The sequence below is a fragment of the Aquarana catesbeiana genome, linkage group LG07 (genome assembly GCF_042186555.1).
Source record: "Aquarana catesbeiana isolate 2022-GZ linkage group LG07, ASM4218655v1, whole genome shotgun sequence".
NCBI classification, from domain to species: Eukaryota; Metazoa; Chordata; class Amphibia; order Anura; family Ranidae; genus Aquarana; species Aquarana catesbeiana.
The window spans coordinates 108,449,594-108,471,474 of record NC_133330.1 but is presented as its reverse complement, the minus strand read 5'-3'; the positions used below and the strand labels follow the sequence as shown (position 1 = coordinate 108,471,474).

The 21,881-nt window shown below is 43.8% G+C and overlaps 1 protein-coding gene across 3 annotated transcripts in view; it reads right to left on the bottom strand.

The window, feature by feature from the left end:
* The window catches only part of LG07H22orf23 (linkage group 07 C22orf23 homolog), an 86,201-nt gene that overhangs the window by 23,377 nt on the left and 40,943 nt on the right, over positions 1-21,881 (bottom strand). For all 3 annotated transcript variants that reach the window (XM_073592604.1, XM_073592605.1, XM_073592606.1), the window contains exon 3: positions 15,612-15,674. In XM_073592604.1, coding sequence (XP_073448705.1) covers positions 15,612-15,674 — 63 coding nt within the window. The remainder of the gene's footprint in view (positions 1-15,611; positions 15,675-21,881) is intronic.

Sequence of the window (21,881 nt, the reverse complement as noted above, 5' to 3'; positions counted from 1 at the left end):
TAACCTGTTCGCTATAATTTTGGAAAATATTTTAAGGTCAATGTTCAAGAGGGAAATGGGACGATAGCTACCACATGAACATGGGTCTTTCCCCTCCTTGTGGATTAAAGAAATATGAGCTTTGAGGGTTTCAGTGGGAAATTTGGATTTTACCCCTAGTGTGTTAAAGAAAGTCACAAGTCTTGGACCTAGAGTCGTGAGGAAAGTCTTATAATATTGGATTGTATAACCGTCCGGTCCTGGTGCTTTACCTATTTTCATAGATTTTACTGCGGTTTGTAGCTCTTCCAATGTGATTGGTTCGTCTAACAGGTTCTTAGTTTCTACAGGCAGTGTGGGGATTTGGGCTGTCGATACGTATTCATCAATGTCCGCTAGGCTAGTGGAGGAGGTGGGTAGATTGTATAAGTCAGAGTAGAAGGTTTCGAAGCCCTTTGCAATTTGTTTCGGGATGGTGGCCTTCGTGCCGTCAGGTAATGTTATCTGTGGAATGTATGAGGCTGCCTTGGTTTCCTTCACCGATCTAGCTAACAGCTTACCACATTTCTCTCCCGACTCGTAAGACAGCTTGCGGCAGAACTGCAAGGCAGCCTTTGCTTTATAAAGGAGTAAGTCATTAATTTGAGCCCGTATATTTCCCAGCTTCGTCTCTAGGTTCTGAGAGGGCTGCTGTTTATGTTGGGATTCTATAATAGCCAGATCAGAGAGCAACCCGGTAAGCCGTAAATTTCTCTTCTTTTTAATGGCAGCCCCGTGTTTAATAAGTACACCTCTCAATACACATTTGTGAGCCTCCCATAGAATGCCAGGGTCACAACCTTGGGTATCATTTTCCTGAAAATATGCATCCATGGCCTTGGACACATCTCCCAGCACCTCCGGAATCTGCAGCAGGCTCTCATTTAGTCTCCAGAAGAGAGACCTAGGTGAGGGTCTCTCAGTAAGATTGTACGAGAGGTGAATTGGCGCGTGGTCCGACCATGTGATCTGACCAATTGTGGAAGCAACTACCAGGTGTAGCTGGTCGTGTGGCACCAGGAAGAGGTCTATTCTTGAGTATACCTTATGAGGGGGGGAGAAGAAGGTATAGTCCCTCTCTCCTGAGTGCTGGAGCCTCCAGATATCAAGCAGATGGGCGCTATGCATGGATTGTCGAATGCATTTTCGATGTGACTGTGACAGAGAGGAGGTGCCTGAAGACGTGTCCACCGAGGGATCCAGTGGTGCATTAAAATCACCTCCTAAAATTAGTTGGCCTTCTCTGTACTCCATAAGTTTCCTAATTATGCGTCTAATAAAGGACGCCTGTTGCTCGTTGGGGGCATACAGGGTGGCCAACGTAAATTGGGCTTCCCCTATCTGTCCCTTTAAGAACAAGTAGCGTCCCTCTGGGTCCGCCAGCATTTCCTGGAAACGCCAAGGCAACCTATTGGAGATTAGGATCGAAGCACCCCTAGATTTGGCGCCACCGTGCGTGGAGTGATAGGCATATGGGAAGGTTCTATTCTGGAGTGCAGGAGATTTGTTTGTTTTAAAATGGGTCTCTTGTATAAACGCAATGTCTGTACGTGATTTTTTAAGGTCATGCAGTAGCATGCGTCTTTTTTCCGGGGTGTTAAGCCCTTTAACGTTGAGGGATGTCACCTTAATGGTATCCCCCGCCATGTCTTCCTGGGGAGTGAGGGAAAAAAAAATTAACAAAAGTTGTGAGGAAGGGTAATAGAAGGGAGGGGGAGAAGGTAGGGGAATAGAAAGAGAGGGAGAAGAAGTAGAAGGTGTTAGAATAGCAACTACTCACACTGTTGCCGTCTCACCTAGCAAGTCTAAGTTAGTAAGACAATGCTTACTTATTATGCATAGTACCCTGAAAAAAAAAAAAAAAAATAGGTGTATGCAAAGGCCTACGTGGGGTGTGGATGGATATCGCCCGTGGGTGAGGTCCCGGGACTCCCTCCCATCCTGGTCCACTGAAGAAGCACTCTTAAACTGGTAAATAATGCAATCAAACAAGGATAACAAATGAAAAGAAAATAAATGCCCCGGCTATCCCTGGGGCTCAACCTTAAGAAACAACAGAGACGGGTCTCCTCCCCTCCACCGCGGTCACTCTCCGTGAATGGTCGGTGATCCGCCGAGGGCAGACCTCCCTCAACCAGCCCTCAATCTACACGTCTAAAGACAAATCTGGGCAGTCTCACCGGAGACTGTCAACATCAGTGGGGAGAGGAGAGCCGCCTCCTCCTGAGTATTTCAGCGTAATGCAGTCTAAGCAATCCCCCCTCCCCCCACAGCCAAGCATCCCCCTCATTAAATCAAATATCCCCTCGAGCGTACCCCACACTTAGTGTAGGCTAGGCATATATTTAGCCTGACAAGCCCCAGCAAGACCTCCCCCCTTATCAAACATAGTTATAACAAAACAAGTTTTAAAACTCAAAACATAAGGAGAGGACGGTCAGTGAGTGTGGGGCGAAGGTTATCTCACGACTGGTTCAGGAACCACGGCTCGGAATAGACACATAAAGAGGGAAGTTCTGAGCTAGTCAGGTTGAGTCATTCTTCAGTGCAACTCCATTACAGGCAAGTTCTTCCAGGGAGAACTGCGCTCAGCAGCTGTAGTCAGTTCCGTGTCTGTGGTACTAGAGGTATCATGCACTCTTTGGAAAATGGGAGACACAGGAGGGCCACTGTGGTTGATGGATGGGTAACAGTACCGCTAAGGCTGTGGGTTGAGGCAAGCACGATCAGCCCGTTACAGCACCTGAAATTGATCTCAAGTCCGTGCCAGAGCCTGAGGGATCTGTAGTGTGGGGGGCTGAGGAGAGGGAGCCCGTTCAGGATATGGCTCCTGATGAGAAGGGGGGCCAAGCGCAAGGAGTCTGTGAGGGTCTCTCAAGGGTGGATGATAGCGGGGGTCATGGCACGAGGGGGTCATTCAATAACTATCCATAGAACCACGGGATAACCGCTCCTGCGGTGTGGGGGAGAGGAAACAAACACAAGTGTACTCACGTTTCCCGCTGGCTCTCCTGGGAGAGCGAACGAGGGCGACGTCCACCTCTCTGCGTTCTCTGCGATCTTGGTGTCTGGTATCTTAATGTATTAGGCCGACCGGATGCTCTAGGTAGGTAGTCCAGCCAGTTGGGAATTTCGATCGGATCCGTGCCTAGGAAGTCAAACACAGCAGGCAGGGATTCAGGAGAGCGTAGGAGGAAAGATCTCTGTTCCTTGATAAAGGTGACAGACAGCGGGAAGCCCCAGCGATAAGTGGCATTGCAGCGTCGGGCCAGATCCAGCAGAGGCTTTAGAGTGGCTCGACGGATGAGTGTTGATCTAGAGATATCCGGCAGTAGTTTCACATGCGCGCCATCAAATTCCAGATCTCCCGCTTCCCAGGCTCCACGTGCAATGATCTCCTTGTGGGTGTAGTGATGTAGGCGGCAGATCACGTCTCTGGGTCTAGTCGGATCCGATGATCTGGGGCCCAGGGCCCTATGGACGCGATCGATTTCGACCTGTTCCGGTAAGCGGTCTCCTGCCACCCTACGGAAGATGTCCGTCACTGTAGCTTGGAGATCTGCCTGCCCCGTAGCTTCTGGGAGGCCTCGGAGCCGCAGATTGTTCCTACGGCTCCTGTCCTCCATTTCCTCCATTCTGAGCTGTAGCTCTATCGCCGAGGTGTTGTGGTCTATCTGGCTCGATTCTAGAGAGGTCACTCTCTGTTCCAAGGCCGCTAGTGAGGTCTCGCCTGAAGACAGCCGCGTGGAGAGCGAGTGAACCTCTTGCTTTACTGCATTCAGTTCTTTCCTGTGTGCCGCCTCGACCCTCCCCACGAGGGCCTCGATGTCCGCCCTAGTCGGCAATGCGCGAAGGAGAGCTTTCAGCTCGGCATCCGCTCCCATCATAAAGGGTTGGCGGGGAGTCCCCTCCAAATTCTCTTCCGATAAGAAGGGGGAGTTGGAGTGGAGTACCGGGCTGCGGGGTCCCTCCAGGAAGGCCGGTGACGCCATGAGGTCTGGTGTTTGCGAGCCGGAGGCATAGGGGTCCGCCATTTTAAGGTCTGGAGAGCCGGGGAGAGATCTGCCGAAAAGTCTCTGTAAATCTGCCAATGCGGGCGTCCCAGGTGCCAGGCTTGGCTTCTTCTTGTTCCTTCTATATGTACGCTTCTTAGCTGAGAGCATTTTCTGAAAAAAGAGCGAAAATAGCCAAGATGGGATAGGAGAGGCCGGGAGCTCTGTGTAAACGCGTCCTCACTCGGCCATGTCCGAACCACGCCCCCGAAAGTCAGAATTCTAAGTTTGAAAGTCAGAATTCTGAGTTTCAAAGTCAGAATTCTGAGTTTCAAAGTCAGAATTCTGAGTTTATAAATATAGTAGTCTCTATTAGGAAGATTTTAGGACCCTGATTCCCTATACTGCGTGCTGTAACTAAGATAGATTTACATATCCATATACAGTGCAGAAGACATGTATGTCTGCAGAATGATGGTCTGTGGGTGTTACTACATTATTGCTCATTGGTCCTAAAATCTTCCTAATAGAGACTACTATATTTATAAACTCAGAATTCTGACTTTTAAACTCAGAATTCTGACTTTGAAACTCAGAATTCTGTAGACTTTTTTTTTTTTAACTTACAATTCTGATTTTCAATCTCAGAATTCTGAGTTTCAAAGTCAGAATTCTGACTTTGAATCTCAGAATTCTGACTTTCAAACTCAGAATTTTGTAAAAAGATAAAAAAATTAACTCAGAATTCTGATAAAAAAAAAATCAAAATCAATCATAATTCTGTATTTTTTTTTTTTTTGATGGCCCCAGGGCTCTTCCATACTTGTCCAATTAACTCTATACATTACGTACTACAGCTAGAAGGACTGCAGCAAATGTGTGCAGTTTCTACACCAAACAGGGTCACAATCCTTATTTAGGCACTCCCACCGTTCAGCGCTGTAGTGCGCTATACACACTGCAGCTTTGTTTCTTTTTGATGTGTCTACAGTCTGTTCTATTATTACACTGATGTCTTACTAAAAAACAAAAATTAACGTTTTCCATTTTCTGACTAAGCATTTCTCAATATGGGAAGTCTTTTTTTATTATTATAACATTGGATTTAGGAGAAGAGACTGAAACTGGTCATACACAGCTCAAATTTTGTCCAATTCCTGCTGAATTAGCTGAAATTTGAGCTCTTGGCCCTGTCTGCACCACCCAGCTCAACAAAATATGAATAAAAAAATCAAAATGTGGATAATTGTCAGAGGAACCCTGATTTCAATCTATAAAGTGCAGTCACTGTGCGGTTTTTAAAGTATCCCCGGTGTCAGGGCTGCTTAAATGCAATATCTGGTAGTGGAAATTACTTAACCCGTCCTGTGAAAAAAATAAATCGGTGTGTGAATAGCTAGTCTTATCTTCTCCACTTATATCCAGCACCAGCAAAATAGACATATTCTTCACAGAAGGAGGCATTATAGTGAGAATAAGCAAAGTAAAAAAGGTTTGAAATTTCTAGCCGTATTACAAAGTATTGTAAAGTATTACAAAGGTTGAAAAAAAGACACAAATCCATCTTGTTCAACCTATAGAAAAAAATTAGAAAGCCTCCATATATGCTATGTCCTTGCTTACAAGATTGGAACCAGAGTTGTTCATGATCATTGGTGTCAGACTAGCACTGTCAGTGACAGTGCAGTCTTGGAACTAGGAACCCACAATTCCAAATTTGAATGTAAATTAATTTCCCCTCTGCATGGACCATTGTGGATTGGTAATATACAGGTTGTGAGCAGTAAATATAAAATATTAAGATTTCTGCAGTACATCACCGGAAAGTGGACGTTATTTATATACATGACTATTTGGGTATGCTTCTTTGTTATTGTCAAAGTGCAGCGCACTGGGTGGGGTCAGTGAAGTCATTATGTTGAACAGAAAGAAGGATGCATTTTTGTTAAATTGAGACTACGAAGTTCCCTGAAGATCTTAAAGGTACAGTATTGATTTTTTTTCTGTAGTGCGCCATATTTTAGTGCACACTTTAATGGGAGTGCAATTCTCCTTTCTGGATGGGTGCAGTGCGACATCCAGTGCACACTGGTTGGGCACAGTGCACATGGGATAAGTGCAGTGCAATGCACAGTGCACTAATTGGGTGCAGCATGCACTGGATGAGTGCAGTGTGACAGCGCACACTGGATGGGTGCAGTAAAATGTATGGTGTGCACTAGATGGGTGTACATCCAATGTAGGGTAAAACAACAAGTTCCTTGAGCGCTAAAAGCTGTCAGTCATGTATATGGATGTCATAAACCGGAGGATTAAATCAACTGAAACCCAGGGCCGCTGCCAACCACTGGAAAACTGGATAACAAGAGAAAAAAAAAGCAGCGCTCTATGAGTAAAAGCCAGGAAGTACATATGAAACTTTAGCTGAATAAAAACTTGTTTATTGCACTGTAAGAAGAGGTGAACAAAGACTGCAGAATGCTGTAGAATTGTGGGAAAGCTGCAGGAATCATCAAAAAAGCATATAGTCAAAAGTAATAATGATGGTATTAAAATGCAAACGGTACCACAATAACATCCGGGTGAGGAAGGGTTAACACCATCCAATAGGCTTGCTGGTCAGACATTGAGAAAGGGCGCCATGTGGAAAATGATGGGAGCCCGGTGGAAGGAAGGTGGTATTCACCCCGCTGCCCGCAGGCTCGTTGTCACGCTCCGCTAGTGTCGAAGATGTGCGGAGGGACACTGTGCTGACTGCTGTGATGTCTTGAGCCAGTAGCGGGAAGAAGCCAGACTGGGATGTGGGCGGCGAGGTGTGACACCCGCCCCAAGAAGATGGAAGCAGGGTATCCGAGCAAAGCCAATGGAGCCGGGCGCGACCCATGTCAAGCATGACCCATTCAAGTGAATGAGGCAGCACTGCAAGTGCCCTGCAACCTTGTGCAGTACAGCAAACAAGGGGTAGCGTTGTGTTGCTTTCTCACCACCTGCTTTAACCCCTTGAATCCCGCAGAAGCATGCAGTTGCAGGGCACTTGCAGAGTGGCCCCATTTTGACAGGTGGTAGCACCCACCAAAAGCAACAAGGGGCTTAATTCCTGCTGCAGCATGTGTATACCTTTGGCTGCTGCTTCAGCAGCTAAAGGGGGTAGGGATTGGGGGCAGTAAAACAACGACTCAACCTCAGGGTTTTAACCCCACCAACTTTATGTGTGAACGCGCACTAAGGGTGCTGCTGCCAAATGCAACTAAGGGCTCATTCACAAGTGCAGCAGGCACTACTGCTTCCCTGGCGCAAGAACCAACTGGGTAGTAACTATAAAAAAGTAGATAAATTACAGTAAATATAAAAGGAGATAAAAGTCAGTTCAGGTAAAAACAGTTCCAGTTCAACTGTTTTTACCTGAACTGACTTTTATCTCCTTTTATATTTACTGTAATTTATCTACTTTTTAATCCTTACTACCCAGTTGGTTCTTGCGCCATCATCCTCTTTTCTCTACTGACATGCTCCTGAAGCTTTTTTGATGTGCTGCAGATCCACTGTGTATTTACCTATCTAGAATTTATTTACCCAGTATTTTATCCTTTACATCTTATTGTCATTTATATGATTATTGTTGTTTGCTGCTGCTTGCGTGGACTTTGGATTATATGTTTTCTGTATTAGGGTATTACCTGCATATTTACTAGAGATGGATATTATAGATCAGATAGAAAGAAATAAATATGATTTACTACATGAGTTATACACTATGTTCCCACCCAATTATTTTTGTCCCACAACCCATTCTCGCACATGGTCTGATACCAAGTACAGGGACACATGTACAAGGATAAGACGTATAGAAGATCTCACCAACTCTGCCAATCACCAGTGGTGGGATTGTTTTTTCTTAAAACAATACTTTCAATTTAAGATCTCCCCTCGAGGTCTTTGAGTCCTTAAGGGATGTTCTTTTCTGGATACAGACTTGCGCACAGAGTGGGAGGAAGTTGCGGAGTTCTGTACCTAGAAGTGGATTAAAATTCTCATCAGTCATAGAGACCAATGTTATCGTATCCTTCGTCAAAAAATTGAGAGTCACGTCAGCAGCTTACACTCAGCCCACCCCCATCTGCCCGTAGAATGGCTCAGAACCTTTAAAATAAATACCAGAAAAAGTGAAGACACCATGATACAAAACAAATTGAGAAAATTTTACAGAGATTTAGATGACTATACCAACAAAAGAGTCTTTAACTGGAAAACAAATTCTACCCATCCTTCCCCTCCCCCACTTATCCCATCGTTCCCCTAGTCCCATCTGAAAATTTACCCTGATATCGCCACACTTGATCACCCCACTCCCCGCTCTCTAGTTCCTGCTCAATCCAATATCACTCTAGTACCTTCTAGAGCACTATCTACTCAGCCTAAGGCTAAAAAACTTGTCAAACCTTGTTCTGTTTCTGTAGTTAATACTACCATATTATTACCATCTACATTGCCTCCTTCCACTGACCTAGCTGATCCTGGAAACCAGCATAACACATCTTCATCGGGTCCCCAGGACCATGTCCTACCTGGATCAATTTCTCCAGATGCTCCATAATAACTTTTGGAGGTTCCTCATCATCCATTCCTGAGTCTTTTTTGGTGCAGACCCCCCTACTCAGCCCATCACTGCCGAAAACAAAAAGAAAACAGGCAGAAGAGGGGGGAAACAGAAATCCAGACCCATCCCGCCTGGACAAGCTACAGAAACTATAAAAATCTATAACTTGTCCTCCCTAAAACTAAACATGCAAGAAACTTCATTATTATCTAGAGGCCTTAATTTCGCTCCTACTACTTACCCCAACTCATTCACCAAAGACCTTAACAAATTTATTAGGAATTTGACCCTAAAAAGGCATTTTAATATGAAGGCCCATAACACTACTAGTAATGATGCTATTCCCTCAGAGGGATCAGTCATGTTTGATAGACACCTCTATTGACCAACAAGCCATTCAAGATCTTTGTGATCTTTGGAATGCAGATGAAGACGATTACCTTGTAGTCTGGTCTCAATATTCCCAAACCACCCCATCCACTATACACACCTCGTTCAGACCTAAATCTATTTTCAACCCCACCCAGTCGAAAGGCCCATACCCGTCCACCTTTTATCAGGTAGTTTACAAAGTACTCACTGATCTCTGTTCATCTGAGTTCCCTCGGTCACATTACCCTATGAACAATCTTAGTCCTTTGGAACATTCAGCCCTTAAAGTAGTTGTAAACCCTTACAGACCACTTTGACCTATAGGTAAGCCTAGATTAAGGCTTACCTGTAGGTCGAAGAAATATCTCCTAAACCTACACGGTTTAGGAGATATTTGCAAAAAGACATGCTCCGCTGTCTAAGGCGCATGCAGATGCACTGAGCATGCCGCTGCTAACGGCGATATGCCGTTAGTGGTGGCTCCCGTGCGCATCTGCGCGAGTGACGTCATCGCGGCTCCAGCCAATCACAGCGCCAGAGCCGCGATACCCGGAAAGAAGATGGACGCTTCGTAGGAGAAGGGACAGCGGGGTCATCGTAGACTCCTGTGTCAGGTAAGTGACACATAATGGGCTACTATGCGATGCATAGTAGCCCATTATGCTTTACCTTTGCAGGGAAACAAAGAGGAAGTAAACCCATCAGGGTTTACTTCCTGTTTAAATATTTGAGTATTAATTCAGAAATTATCATTAAACAAGCCGATAAGTGTGGGGGTATAGTGCTACAAAATAAAACTGATTATCTGAGGGAAGCAAGACGACTCCTTTCAGATAACAGTACTAATGAAAAACTCACTAAAGACCCCTTACCCAAATTTATCGAAGAATTCAACGCCATAGTGGCACAAGCCATGACAGAGGATATCTTGAGCAAAACTGAGGCAGCTTTTTTCCGGAAACCTTTCTTTTCAAGTACCATATCTGTACCATTTACCCAAAATTCATAAAGATATCAATAACCCGCCAGGTCGCCCAATAGTTGCTTCAATGGACAGCATAACAACCAGCTATTCATTGTATATAGACTACTTTCTCCAGCCATTGGCTCAGGCACTCCCTTCATATATTCGAGATGGCACTCACTTGATAGAACAGTTTTGCCCGTACACCTGGGAACCATCTTATTTGTGGGTATCTTTGGAAGTGTGTTCCTTATACACCTCAATACCACACAAAGTTGGCCTGCAGGCTGTAGTACATTTTCTTAACCACGACTCCACCGTTAATACACAGCAAATTTAATTTTTTTCTTATGGCCACCCAGTTTGGAGCATAATTATTTTTCTTTTGATGGTGACTTCTACCTACAAAAACAGAGTACAGCTATGGGGGCTAATTTCGCCCCTAGCTACGCCAACTTAACTATGGGGCTGTGGGAGACCAGGTGTGTTGGGGCTGACAACCCCTTCTCTACACACCTGGTCTTTTACGGACGATATATTGATGACTTTATTATAATCTGGGATGGTCCAGCGAGCTCTGTCAATGACTTTGTCGCATACTGTAACATCAATACTTTTGGCCTAATATTCACCTCAGTCATGGACCCTGACTCTATATGTTTCTTAGACTTAGAACTATTCCATTCTGATAGTACCATTACAGCCAAGAATTATACAAAACGGACAGCTGGAAACTCATTCTTACATTATCCCAGCTGCCATCACCTAAGGTGGGTAAATAATGTGCCCAAAAGCCAATTCCATCGCTTAAGACATAACTGCACGAGGCTGGATGTTTACACATCCCAGAGTATTGCACTTAAAAAGAAGTTCCTTGATAAAGGCTACCCTAACAACCTCATTGAAGAGGCCTGTACCTCTTATCAAACCGAAAGCCTGCCCATCTCGAAAAAACCTATTTCAGAACCAGTAACTTGATACATTACACAGTATCATTCCAGTCACAAAAAAATGGAGAGCATTTTCAAAAAACACTGGTCCATTCTGACTCAGGACCAACATCTATTTATGTCCTTACCCGACAAACTTAAATTTGCTTACCGAAGGGCACCAAACATTAAGAGTAAAATTGCTCCTAGCAAAAACAAATCCCAGAGAAACAATAAACACCACATGCTCAGACAACACACATTAATCCCACTTGTAGGGATGTTTCCCTATAAAAAAGCATTATGCCTCACGTGCTCACATGTCACACATGGCAAAAAATCTTTTATGACTAATGGCAAGATTTTCACTTTAAGTTCCTTCTATAGCTGTTCCACTACACATGTAGTTTACTGTATATCTTGCCCTTGTGGACTCTTATATATTGGTAGGACAATTAGGGCCCTACGTGCCAGATTTGGAGAGCGCCATCGAGCTGTCCAGGCCGGTAACCCCACATACAGTGTTGCGCGCCATTTCGCTGCTCACCACCAAAAAAAGATTGCTGATCTCCAAGTATGGGTCATCGAATCTATATCTGACAAATATGCCCAGCCGAGAGATTCTCGCATTTATGTAAACAAGAGGCTTATTGGATTTATTCTCTAAATAGCATGTCACCTCATGGCCTGAACGAGGAAATTGAAATTAACACAATAATATAAATGTTTAGAATATTGTCTATTACATTTATATATGTTTTTTTAATTCTCTATTTTCCACTTGCATTATTTTAGGTTTCTTTTTTCTATTTCTCCATCTATTTTGCTTCCTATGATGTCCCACACATATATACCAATAGTGTGGGTGGTAAGTAAAAATGTTATATATGTTAACCATGATGCCACCCCTAGAGATCCCTTTCCCTTCTCGTCCCCCCTTAAAAAAATTCCTCCCACATGTCCGTAGTTTACAGTTATGTGGTCTACCTATAAACAATTTTATCATATATTAATGTAAATATGGCTGTACTTCTTTTTAGTTGCTACCACATATATTTCAAATAAGTGGAATATTAGGGTGAATATACATATGTTTATATTCACCATATGACACATGCATATATCCATGATTATATTTATATACAGTGGGGATGGAAAGTATTTAGACCCCCTTAAATTTTTCACTCTTTGTTATATTGCAGCCATTTGCTAAAATCATTTAAGTTCTTTTTTTTCCTCATTAACGTACACACAGCACCGCATATTGACAGAAAAACACAGAATTGTTGACATTTTTGCAGATTTATTAGAAAAGAAAAAAAGGAATATCACATGGTCCTAAGTAGTCAGACCATTTGCTCAGTATTAGTAGAAGCACCCTTTTAATCTAATACAGCCATGAGTCTTTTTGGGAAAGATGCAACAAGTTTTTCATACCTGGATTTGAGGATCCTCTGCCATTCCTCCTTGCAGATCCTCTCCAGTTCTGTCAGGTTGGATGGTAAACATTGGTGGACAGCCATTTTTAGGTCTCTCCAGAGATGCTCAATTGGGTTTAAGTCAGGGCTCTGGCTGGGCCATTCAAGAACAGTCACTGAGTTGTTGTGAAGCCACTCCTTCGTTATTTTAGCTGTTTGCATAGGGTCATTGTCTTGTTGGAAGGTAAACCTTCGGCCCAGTCTGAGGTCCTGAGCACTCTAGAGAAAGTTTTCGTCCAGGATATCCCTGTACTAGGCCGCATTCATCTTTCCCTCGATTGCAACCAGTCATCCTGTCCCTGCAGCTGAAAAACACCCCCACAGTATGATGCTGCCACCACCATGCTTCACTGTTGGGACTGTATTGGACAGGTGATGAGCAGTGCCTGGTTTTCTCCACACATACCGCTTAGAATTAAGGCCAAAAAGTTCTATCTTGGTCTCATTAGACCAGAGAATCTTATTTCTCACCATCTTGGAGTCCTTCAGGTGTTTTTTTAGCAAACTCCATGCGGGCTTTCATGTGTCTTGCACTGAGGAGAGGTTTCCGTCGGGCCACTCTGCCATAAGGCCCCGACTGGTGAAGGGCTGCAGTGATGGTTGACTTTCTATAACTTTCTCCCATCACCTGACTGCATCTCTGGAGCTCAGCCATAGTGATCTTTGGATTCTTCTTTACCCCTCTCACCAAGGCTCTTCTCCCCCCGATAGCTCAGTTTGACTGGACGGCCAGCTCTAGGAAGGGTTCTGGTCCTCCCAAATGTCTTCCATTTAAGGATTATAGAGGCCACTGTGCTCTTAGGAACCTTAAGTGCAGCAGAAATTTTTTTGTAACCTTGACCAGATCTGTGCCTTGCCACAATTCTGTCTCTGAGCTCTTCAGGCAGTTCCTTTGGCCTTGTGATTCTCATTTGCTCTGACATGCACTGTGAGCTGTAAGGTCTTATATAGACAGGTCAGGTGTGCGGCTTTCCTAATCAAGTCCAATCAGTATAACCAAACACAAATGAAGGTGTAGAACCATCTCAAGGATGATCAGAAGAAATGGACAGCACCTGAGTTAAATATATGAGCGTCACAGCAAAGGGTCTGAATACTTAGGACCATGTGATATTTCCGTTTTTCTTTTTTAATAAATCTGCAAAAATGTCAACAATTCTGTGTTTTTCTGTCAATATGGGGTGCTGTTTGTACATTAATGAGGAAAAAAAATGAACTTAAATGATTTTAGTAAATGGCTGCAATATAACAAAGAGTGAAAAATTTAAGGGGGTCTGAATACTTTCCGTCCCCACTGTACATGCACATACTATATCCCATTTTATAACATACATGGCCCAGACCTTATATACATATATGTTGGCTTCTTATGCTAGTTATCATACTGGGTGCACTATTAAACTTTTTAGTTCAGATTCAGCAGCTTAATTTATTTGACGTTGGATTGATCTCTTGAAAGAATTTGTTTAGGAATTCTTTAAGGTATTTTTTAAGCTATTTTTTATGAGAAACGAAATTAATTTTTTACGATGAACTAAATGAATGTCCATTTTAGATGTGTTCTCTTAGATGATGGTTTTTTATAATATGTATTATTTTTTTTTATAATATATTTCCCATAATATTCTTATAATATTTCCTACGATGATTTTTAGGATAATTTATCATTCTTCTCTATAGTATTTATCTTATTATGTTACTCTATTTTATCTGTTCTATTTTTTATGTATGGCGGTCCCTGGTCCATGTAAATCAGTATAGTCCGATGCCTATGTATAAATACAGCTTCACATTCGTTATGGACATCCCCCTGTTCCCTCCCCCCCTGCTCTCTATATATACCAGACTTCCTGGTTAGTTAGCTAGATCTGAAGAAACAGTGGAGGCTGTTCTGATTGGCTGCCCAAAAACATCTGATTGGCTCCTCAAAAACGTCACTTCTGGTATTCGTAGCTTGCGTTCCACGCTGACACGCACTTCCGCTTCTGGGTTCCAGTTGCCATTTGTCATAGAGAACTTCAGCGGCCTGGTTTTTCAAGCCTCCTGGACATCCACAGAGGTCTCACCGCTGCTCCATCTCGGACCGCAGAGTGACACCGATCCCCGGACCCTTTACTTATATGCCTGATATCACTTTCCTGTTGTGAGTAGATATTTGGCTTGTTTTTTCTTATTAAATGAATACTTAAATACTGCACTGAGTCTGGCGCACCTTGTCCTTGTCCTACTGCTGCTCCCCTGAAAAGTGATCTGAGTGTGTGAGACAGGTGGTGAGGAGGCGATATGTTACCTCCTCACCACCTAATTTAAACACACAATTGCCATGCAATGCATGCGATTGCGACACGGTACTATGGCAATTAGAGGTTTAAATCAGGTGTGAGGCTGGGTTTACACTTATGCGAATTGGATGCGGGTTTCTCCGCATCCAATTCACATAGCAGGAGATTGTGACCGGCTCTCAATGGAGCCAGTTCACACATCTCCAGAGCGGCTCCGGTACAAATTGCACAGGAGCCCTGTGTGTCTTTTGGTCCGTTTCAGGTCTGAACCCAGCTCAAAATTCGGGCTGAAATCGGACCTGAAGTGGTGGATGGAGACGCACCGGACTCCTGCTGTGAGCCGCTGCATGTTCTTGTGTGAACCCAGCCTGAGGAGGCGACACTGTCCTCGGTGATCTTTGACTTCTTCCATGTTGTTCAAATAAATCTCCACCCCTATAAGGTTGCCTTATTCCTGCTCCAGACAATGTCATTTATTTATTTTTCACTTGTGTGTGCCCAGATTCTAACTCTGCGAGGGCAATTATGGTAGCGTTGGTACTGTATATCAAAAGCAACCACTGAGTGCAGTGGGGGGCCAAGGGTATTGACATTTCTGGAAGTGTTCGTTTCTCAGTGGGATTCAGAAGAATAATGTTTGGCCAGGTAGGCACCACAACAGCCTGAAAGGGTCCTTAGTTGATGTTGTTACTGAGAGGATAATTCATGCAATATAAACTCACCATGATAAAAGAGAGACTTATAGGGGCATTTTTCTAAAGCAGCGCATGCAACACTCACCGAACATTCTGTGGTGGTGAATCACCACATGCACCAGGAAGATACACCTGCAGTGAATGTTTGATGAATATCGCATTCACTGCTTTATAAATGCAACCCTAACCCACATTCATAGGTTGGACTTGATGGACTTTTTTCAACCTCACCTACTATGTAACTATGTAACTAGAAAGGCAGAGGAAATTTAGAGAACTCTTACTCTGTAAATGCTCTCTTATCTGACGCTGCTGGAAGTTTGTCAGCTTGGATTCCTGCATCATCACTGCAAGAAAAAAAAAGTCAGCAAACCCATAGAAGTGCATTGTGGGAACAAGTAAAGTGCAACCTTTGTGCAGGAAGCAGAGCCTGTGTAGTAAATCTGGCTGCTCTCTGTACAGGCTAAGTGCAGCACAGTTATGATGTCACCACTACATTTAACTTAATTACCATTTTTTACAATTGCCATTTGAAGGTGCAGCAAAACCTATATATTTATTCCCAATGTACAGTGGATATAAAAAGTCTACACACCCCCATTAAAATGTCAGGTTTCTGTGATGTAAAAAAATGAGACAAAGATAAATAATTTCCAAACTTTTTCCACCTTTACAAAAGTGAGTTCACCCCTCACATTTTTGTAAATATTTTATTCTATCTTTTCATGTGACAACCCTGAAGAAATGACACTTTGCTACAATGTAAAGTAGTGAGTGTACAGCTTGTATAACAGTGTAAATTTGCTGTCCTTTAAAAATAACTCAACACATAGCCATTAATGTCTAAACCGCTGGCAACAAAAGTGAGTACACCCCTAAGTGAAAATGTCCAAATTGGGCCCAAAGTATCAATATTTTGTGTGGCCACCATTATTTTCCAGCACTGCCTTAACCCTCTTGGGCATGGAGTTGACCAGAGCTTTACAGGTTGCCACTGGAGTCCTCTTGCACTCCTCCATGACGGCATCACAGAGCTGGTGGATGTTAGAGACCTTGCGCTCCTCCACCTTAAGTTTGAGGATGCCCCACAGATGCTCAATAGGGTTTAGGTCTGGAGACATGCTTGACCAGTCCATCACCTTATCACCTTTACCCTCAGCTTCTTTAGCAAGGCAGTGGTTGTCTTGGAGGTGTGTTTGGGGTCGTCATCATGTTGGAATACTGCCCTGCAGCCCAGTCTCCGAAGGGAGGGGATCATGCTCTGCTTCAGTATGTCACAGTACATGTTGGCATAGAATATTTACAAAAATGTGAGGGGTGTACTTACTTTTATGAGATACTGTGTGTGTGTGTGTGTGTGTGTGTATATATATATATATATATATATATATATATAAGAGTCATTTAAAACTACTCGCGGCTATAATGAATTGTCGGGTCTCGGCAATACAGATTAAAGTGGGGGTTCACCCACACCGCCAAAAAAAAAAATATTAAAAGCCAGCAGCTACAAATACTGCAGCTGCTGACTTTTAATACATGGCCACTTACCTGTCCCAGGGTCCAGCGATGTCAGCAGGGGACGCCGAGAACCCGCTCGGTTCTCCGCAGCTGCCACCGCCATCCTAGGTGAGGGAATCAGGAAGTGAAGCGTTGCGGCTTCACTTCCCGGTTCCCTACTGCGCATGCGCGAGTCGCGCTGCGCGTCCCAAGTGGTCCCCGCTCTCTCCTGGGAGCTGCGTGTTCCCAGGAGACAGCGCGGTGGGGACGGGAAGAGGCGTAGACTCCCATGGGAGTCTATGCCGGAAATGGGTGCAAATACCTGTCTTAGACAGGTATCTGCACCCCCCTCCCCCCTGAAAGGTGCCAAATGTGACACCGGAGGGGGGGAGGGTTCCGAAAAGCGGAAGTTCCATTTTTGTGTGGAACTCCGCTTTAAAGTCATGAAAAAAAAACACATGGGATTTCCCCACAGTCCATTACCAGGCCCTTTGGGTCTAGTATGAATATTAAGGGGAACCCCGAACCAAAATTTAAAAAAAAATTGCGTGGATGTCCCCCCAAATTCCATACCAGGCCCTTCAGGTCTGGTATGGATATTAAGGGGAACCCCGCACCAAAATTTAAAAAAAAAATGGCATGGGGGTCCCCCTCAAAATCCATACCAGACCCCTATCCGAGCACGCAACCTGGCAGGCTGCAGAAAAGTGGGGAGAACGAGAGAGTGCCCCCCCTCCTGAACCGTACCATGCCACATGCCCTCAACATGGGGAGGGTGCTTTGGGGGTAGCCCCCCAAAGCACCTTGTCCCCATGTTAATGGGGACAAGGGCCTCATCCCCACAACCCTTGCCCGGTGGTTGTGGGGGTCTGCGGGCGGGGGGCTTATCGGAATCTGGAAGCCCCCTTTAACAAGGGGACTCCCAGATCCCGGCCTCCCCCCGTGTGAAATGTACCCCTACCGTTTCACAAAAAAAGTGTCAAAATGGTAAAAATGACAAGACACGACTTGGGACAAGTCCTTTATTAAAAAATAAAAAAATTAAAATGTCCCACGTAGTTCATTCTTCTCTTGCTCCGCCGACGGACTGAAAAAGAAAAAAAAAAAAGCCCCATCGACCCGCCTTAAAGGGGGCTTCCAGATTCCGATGAGCCCCCCGCCCGCAGACCCCCACAACCACCGGGCAAGGGTTGTGGGGATGAGGCCCTTGTTCCCATCAACATGGGGACAAGGTGCTTTTTGGGGGCTACCTCAAAGCACCCTCCCCATGTTGAGGGCATGTGGCCTGGTACGGTTCAGGAGGGGGGGCGCTCTTTCGTCCCCCCCTCTTTTTTTGTGGCCTGCCAGGTTGTGTACTCGGATAAGGGTCTGGTATGGATTTTTGGGGGGCCCCCACGCCATTTTTTTTTTAATTTTGGCACGGGGTTCCCCTTAAAATCCATACCAGACCTGAATTTTGAGGGGGACCCCCACACCATTTTTTTTTTCATTTTTGCGTGGGGTTCCCCTTAATATCCATACCAGACCCAGGTCTGGTATGGAATTTGGGGAGACCCCTACAGAATTTTTTTCTTTTAATTTTGGTTCGGGGTTCCCCTTAATATTCATACCAGACCCAAAGGGCCTGGTAATGGACTGTGGGGGAATCCCATGCCGTTTTTTTTCAATGACTTTTATCTGTATTGCCGAGACACGACAATTCATTATAGCCGCGAGTAGTTTTAAATGACTTTTTTTCCTTTAGAAATGCCATTTTGTGTAGGGACTGTTCTAAACACGGGAAACATGCGCTACTTTTACAGGCATACTATAGACACCCCCCAGGTACTAAATTTAAAGTAATATTTCACTTTTATTGTTTCACTTTAAGCATTATTAAAATCAATGCTCTCAAAAAAACGGACGTTTTTAAAACTTTTTTTTGCATTGATACATGTCCCCTGGGGCATTACCCAGGTCCCCAAGCACTTTTTATGACAATAACTTGCATATTAACCTTTAGAATTAACGCTTTTGATTTCTCCCATAGACTTTTAAAGGGTGTTCCGTGGCTTTCGAATTTGCCGCGAACACCCCAAATTGTTCGCTATTCGGCGAACAATGTTCGATTAGAACTCATGTTCGACCCGAACATAAAGCTCATCCCTATTGAGCATCTGTGGGGCATCCTCAAACGGAAGGTGGAGGAGCGCAAGGTCTCTAACGTCCACCAGCTCCGTGATGTCATCATGGAGGAGTGGAAGAGGACTCCAGTGGCAACCTGTGAAGCTCTAGTGAACTCCATGCCCAAGAGGGTTAAGGCAGTGCTGGAAAATAATGGTGGCCACGTAAAATATTGACACTTTGGGCCCAATTTGGACATTTTCACTTAGGGGTGTACTCACTTTTGTTGCCAGTGGTTTAGACATTAATGGCTGTGTGTTGAGTTTTTTTGAGGGGACAGCAAATGTACACTGTTATACAAGCTGTACGCTCACTACTTTACATTGTAGCAAAGTGTCATTTCTTCAGTGTTGTCACATGAAAAGATAATAAAATATTTACAAAAATGTGAGGGGTGTACTCACTTTTGTGAGATACTGTGTGTATATATACATATATATATATATATATATATATATATATATATATATATATATATATATATGTGTATGTATGTATATATATATATATATATATATATATATATATATATATATATATAGGCACTCTCAGAACTTGCAATGAAGTAATCAGGCAGTAGTTTTTTTTTTTTTTTACACTGACCTTCAAGCAAGGCACAACAAGGCAGAGAAACGCAGGTAGTTTTATTACACGAAAAATCTGAATCTGTGTAATAAAACTACCATTTGATTACTTTCATTGTCATTTGGAAGTCCTGAAAGTGCCTATTAAATCTCTGTCTCTCACAGATGTGAAACCATGAAGCTACTTATACTAAAATCTTTTATACATCCCATGGTGAGGTCCAAATAGCATCTGCATGGAGATGTGAGTACGCAAGCAAATGTTTTGAGCATCCCCACTCTTTCTCAAACTCAACTATGTGCACAAACATGCATAAGCAAATTAATGTGATTAAGTAGCATAGTTGGCAACATTAAAAAAAAAAAATTTAGGGACATTTTTTTGGAGAAAGGCAGAGTAATATACAAAATAGGGGTGGTGCGTTAATTTTGTGGGTCTGGCTTATCTGTAAAAATAAGTGTTGCGCTAAGCACGCCATGGCAAAAAATGGCCATGGTTTAAAGTACGCTATACATTGGCCGTGGCTTAAAGGGGGTGTGGCTAAATAGAGTCTGTTTACATCCCTCTGTCCATAGGGATGCATGGACCTTCCCATCATCGCAACCTGAGCAGAAAGCCATTAATAGCTACTCACAGGTGCTGTCATTTACACCAGCACTAGTTGCCTGTGGGAATGTAGCCTTGTTCAACGACCCCTGCTCTGAGTTCCAGCACTGCAGCAGCCATAAGCAGAGGACTGCACAGATATAGCAGGTGAAGCTAGCTGCAGCAGCACACAGGGCACACAGTGCCTACTGCCTGCCTGCAGTCTCAGACAGCTCCCTTCCCCCCAACACTCTCCCCTTTCCTGACATTTCTTGACACCTTTCCTCACCTCCCTGAACAGTAAATCCTCCTGACGTGAATTGCCTTCAGCATCTTACCTCCTTAAACAAGTTCCCAGCCATCAACTCAGCTTACATCCCCTTTGAAGCAATTGCATGCTTCCATGCCCGGCGCAATCTCCAAGGCCAGCCACACCCCCATCCCGCCCACTCAAACTGTAGGAGAAAACAAGGGGGAGGCAAGCTCTGCCTAGAGGATGTTCCCACAGTCCCTATGAGTGTCTGAAGCTACTGGAGGAGGAGATTCGGCAGGAATGTGCAGCATGTCTATTCATATGGGAAAACTCCTGATGTCTGTGATAGAGCCTAATTTTCGGGATTCTGCCCGAGACAAGCTCTGTGCGGGACATCTGTCTGATTTCGGACAATCCGTGACTGTTGGCCAACTATGTAGTAGTTCAAATGTGTTTTTTTTTAGACACAATAATATAGATGAGAGTAAGATTCAAACAGATCTTTGCGTTACAATCAACTCTTAGGCTACATTCACATCTAAGCGTCACGTTTTTAAGCATTTTGGAACGTTTTTTGGAGCAGAATTTGCAACTTTTGTCAGGAGTTTTTCAACTAAAAGGTGTGGAATGCTACTGAAAAAGGGGCGGAGAACTGTTGTATGAGCAGAAAACGCAACAAAACTCATGTCGCGCTTTTCAGGCATTTTGTCTATGGGGACATAATCGCTCAATTCAGCCTGAAAAGTAGCTCATGTACTTTTTTGAGCAACGGCGTTTTGAAACAAGCAACAGGACACTCAGATGTGAACAAGGGCTGAAAACAATAAGTTTTTGCTTGTTAAGCATTTTTAAGCTTTGAGCTACAAGCTACAAAACGGTCAAGTGTACTTTTTTGAGCAACGGGCATTTTGAAACAAGCAACAGGACACTCAGATGTGAACAAGGGCTGAAAACAATAGATTTTTGCTTGTTAAGCGTTTTTAAGCTTTGAGCTACAAGCTACAAAATGGTCAAGTGTGAATGAGGTTCGACAGCTTTCACCCCACGTGAGTTTTCAGGTCAGTTCTGAGGAGTTGTCTAAGGATTGTCGGTGATGATCTGAAATGTACTGAACGGTTACAAGAGATGGCTAATGAACTTAAAAAATTAGGGTATCCCAAACATATGATTGCTACTGAATTGCCCTTACATTAGCAGACAGAAGGGGGATCTAGGATTTTAAGTGTAACTTTAGTCAGAAAATGAAGTCCTGATAGATCACTTCAGGTTGGCCCCTTTTGTGGGAATAGCTATGTAAAACATTAAAAATAAGTGCCCCTACTGTTTAAACTGTCTCGCCCTGCTCCACATATGGTTAGTTGCCCTCCATTCTCAGCACTGTGTCTAAAAATCTGAGAATTTAGGGTCCATCCACACTGGCTTAAAAATCTCTGCTTCTACAGGAGTTTTGTGTTTTGCCTGTAGAAGC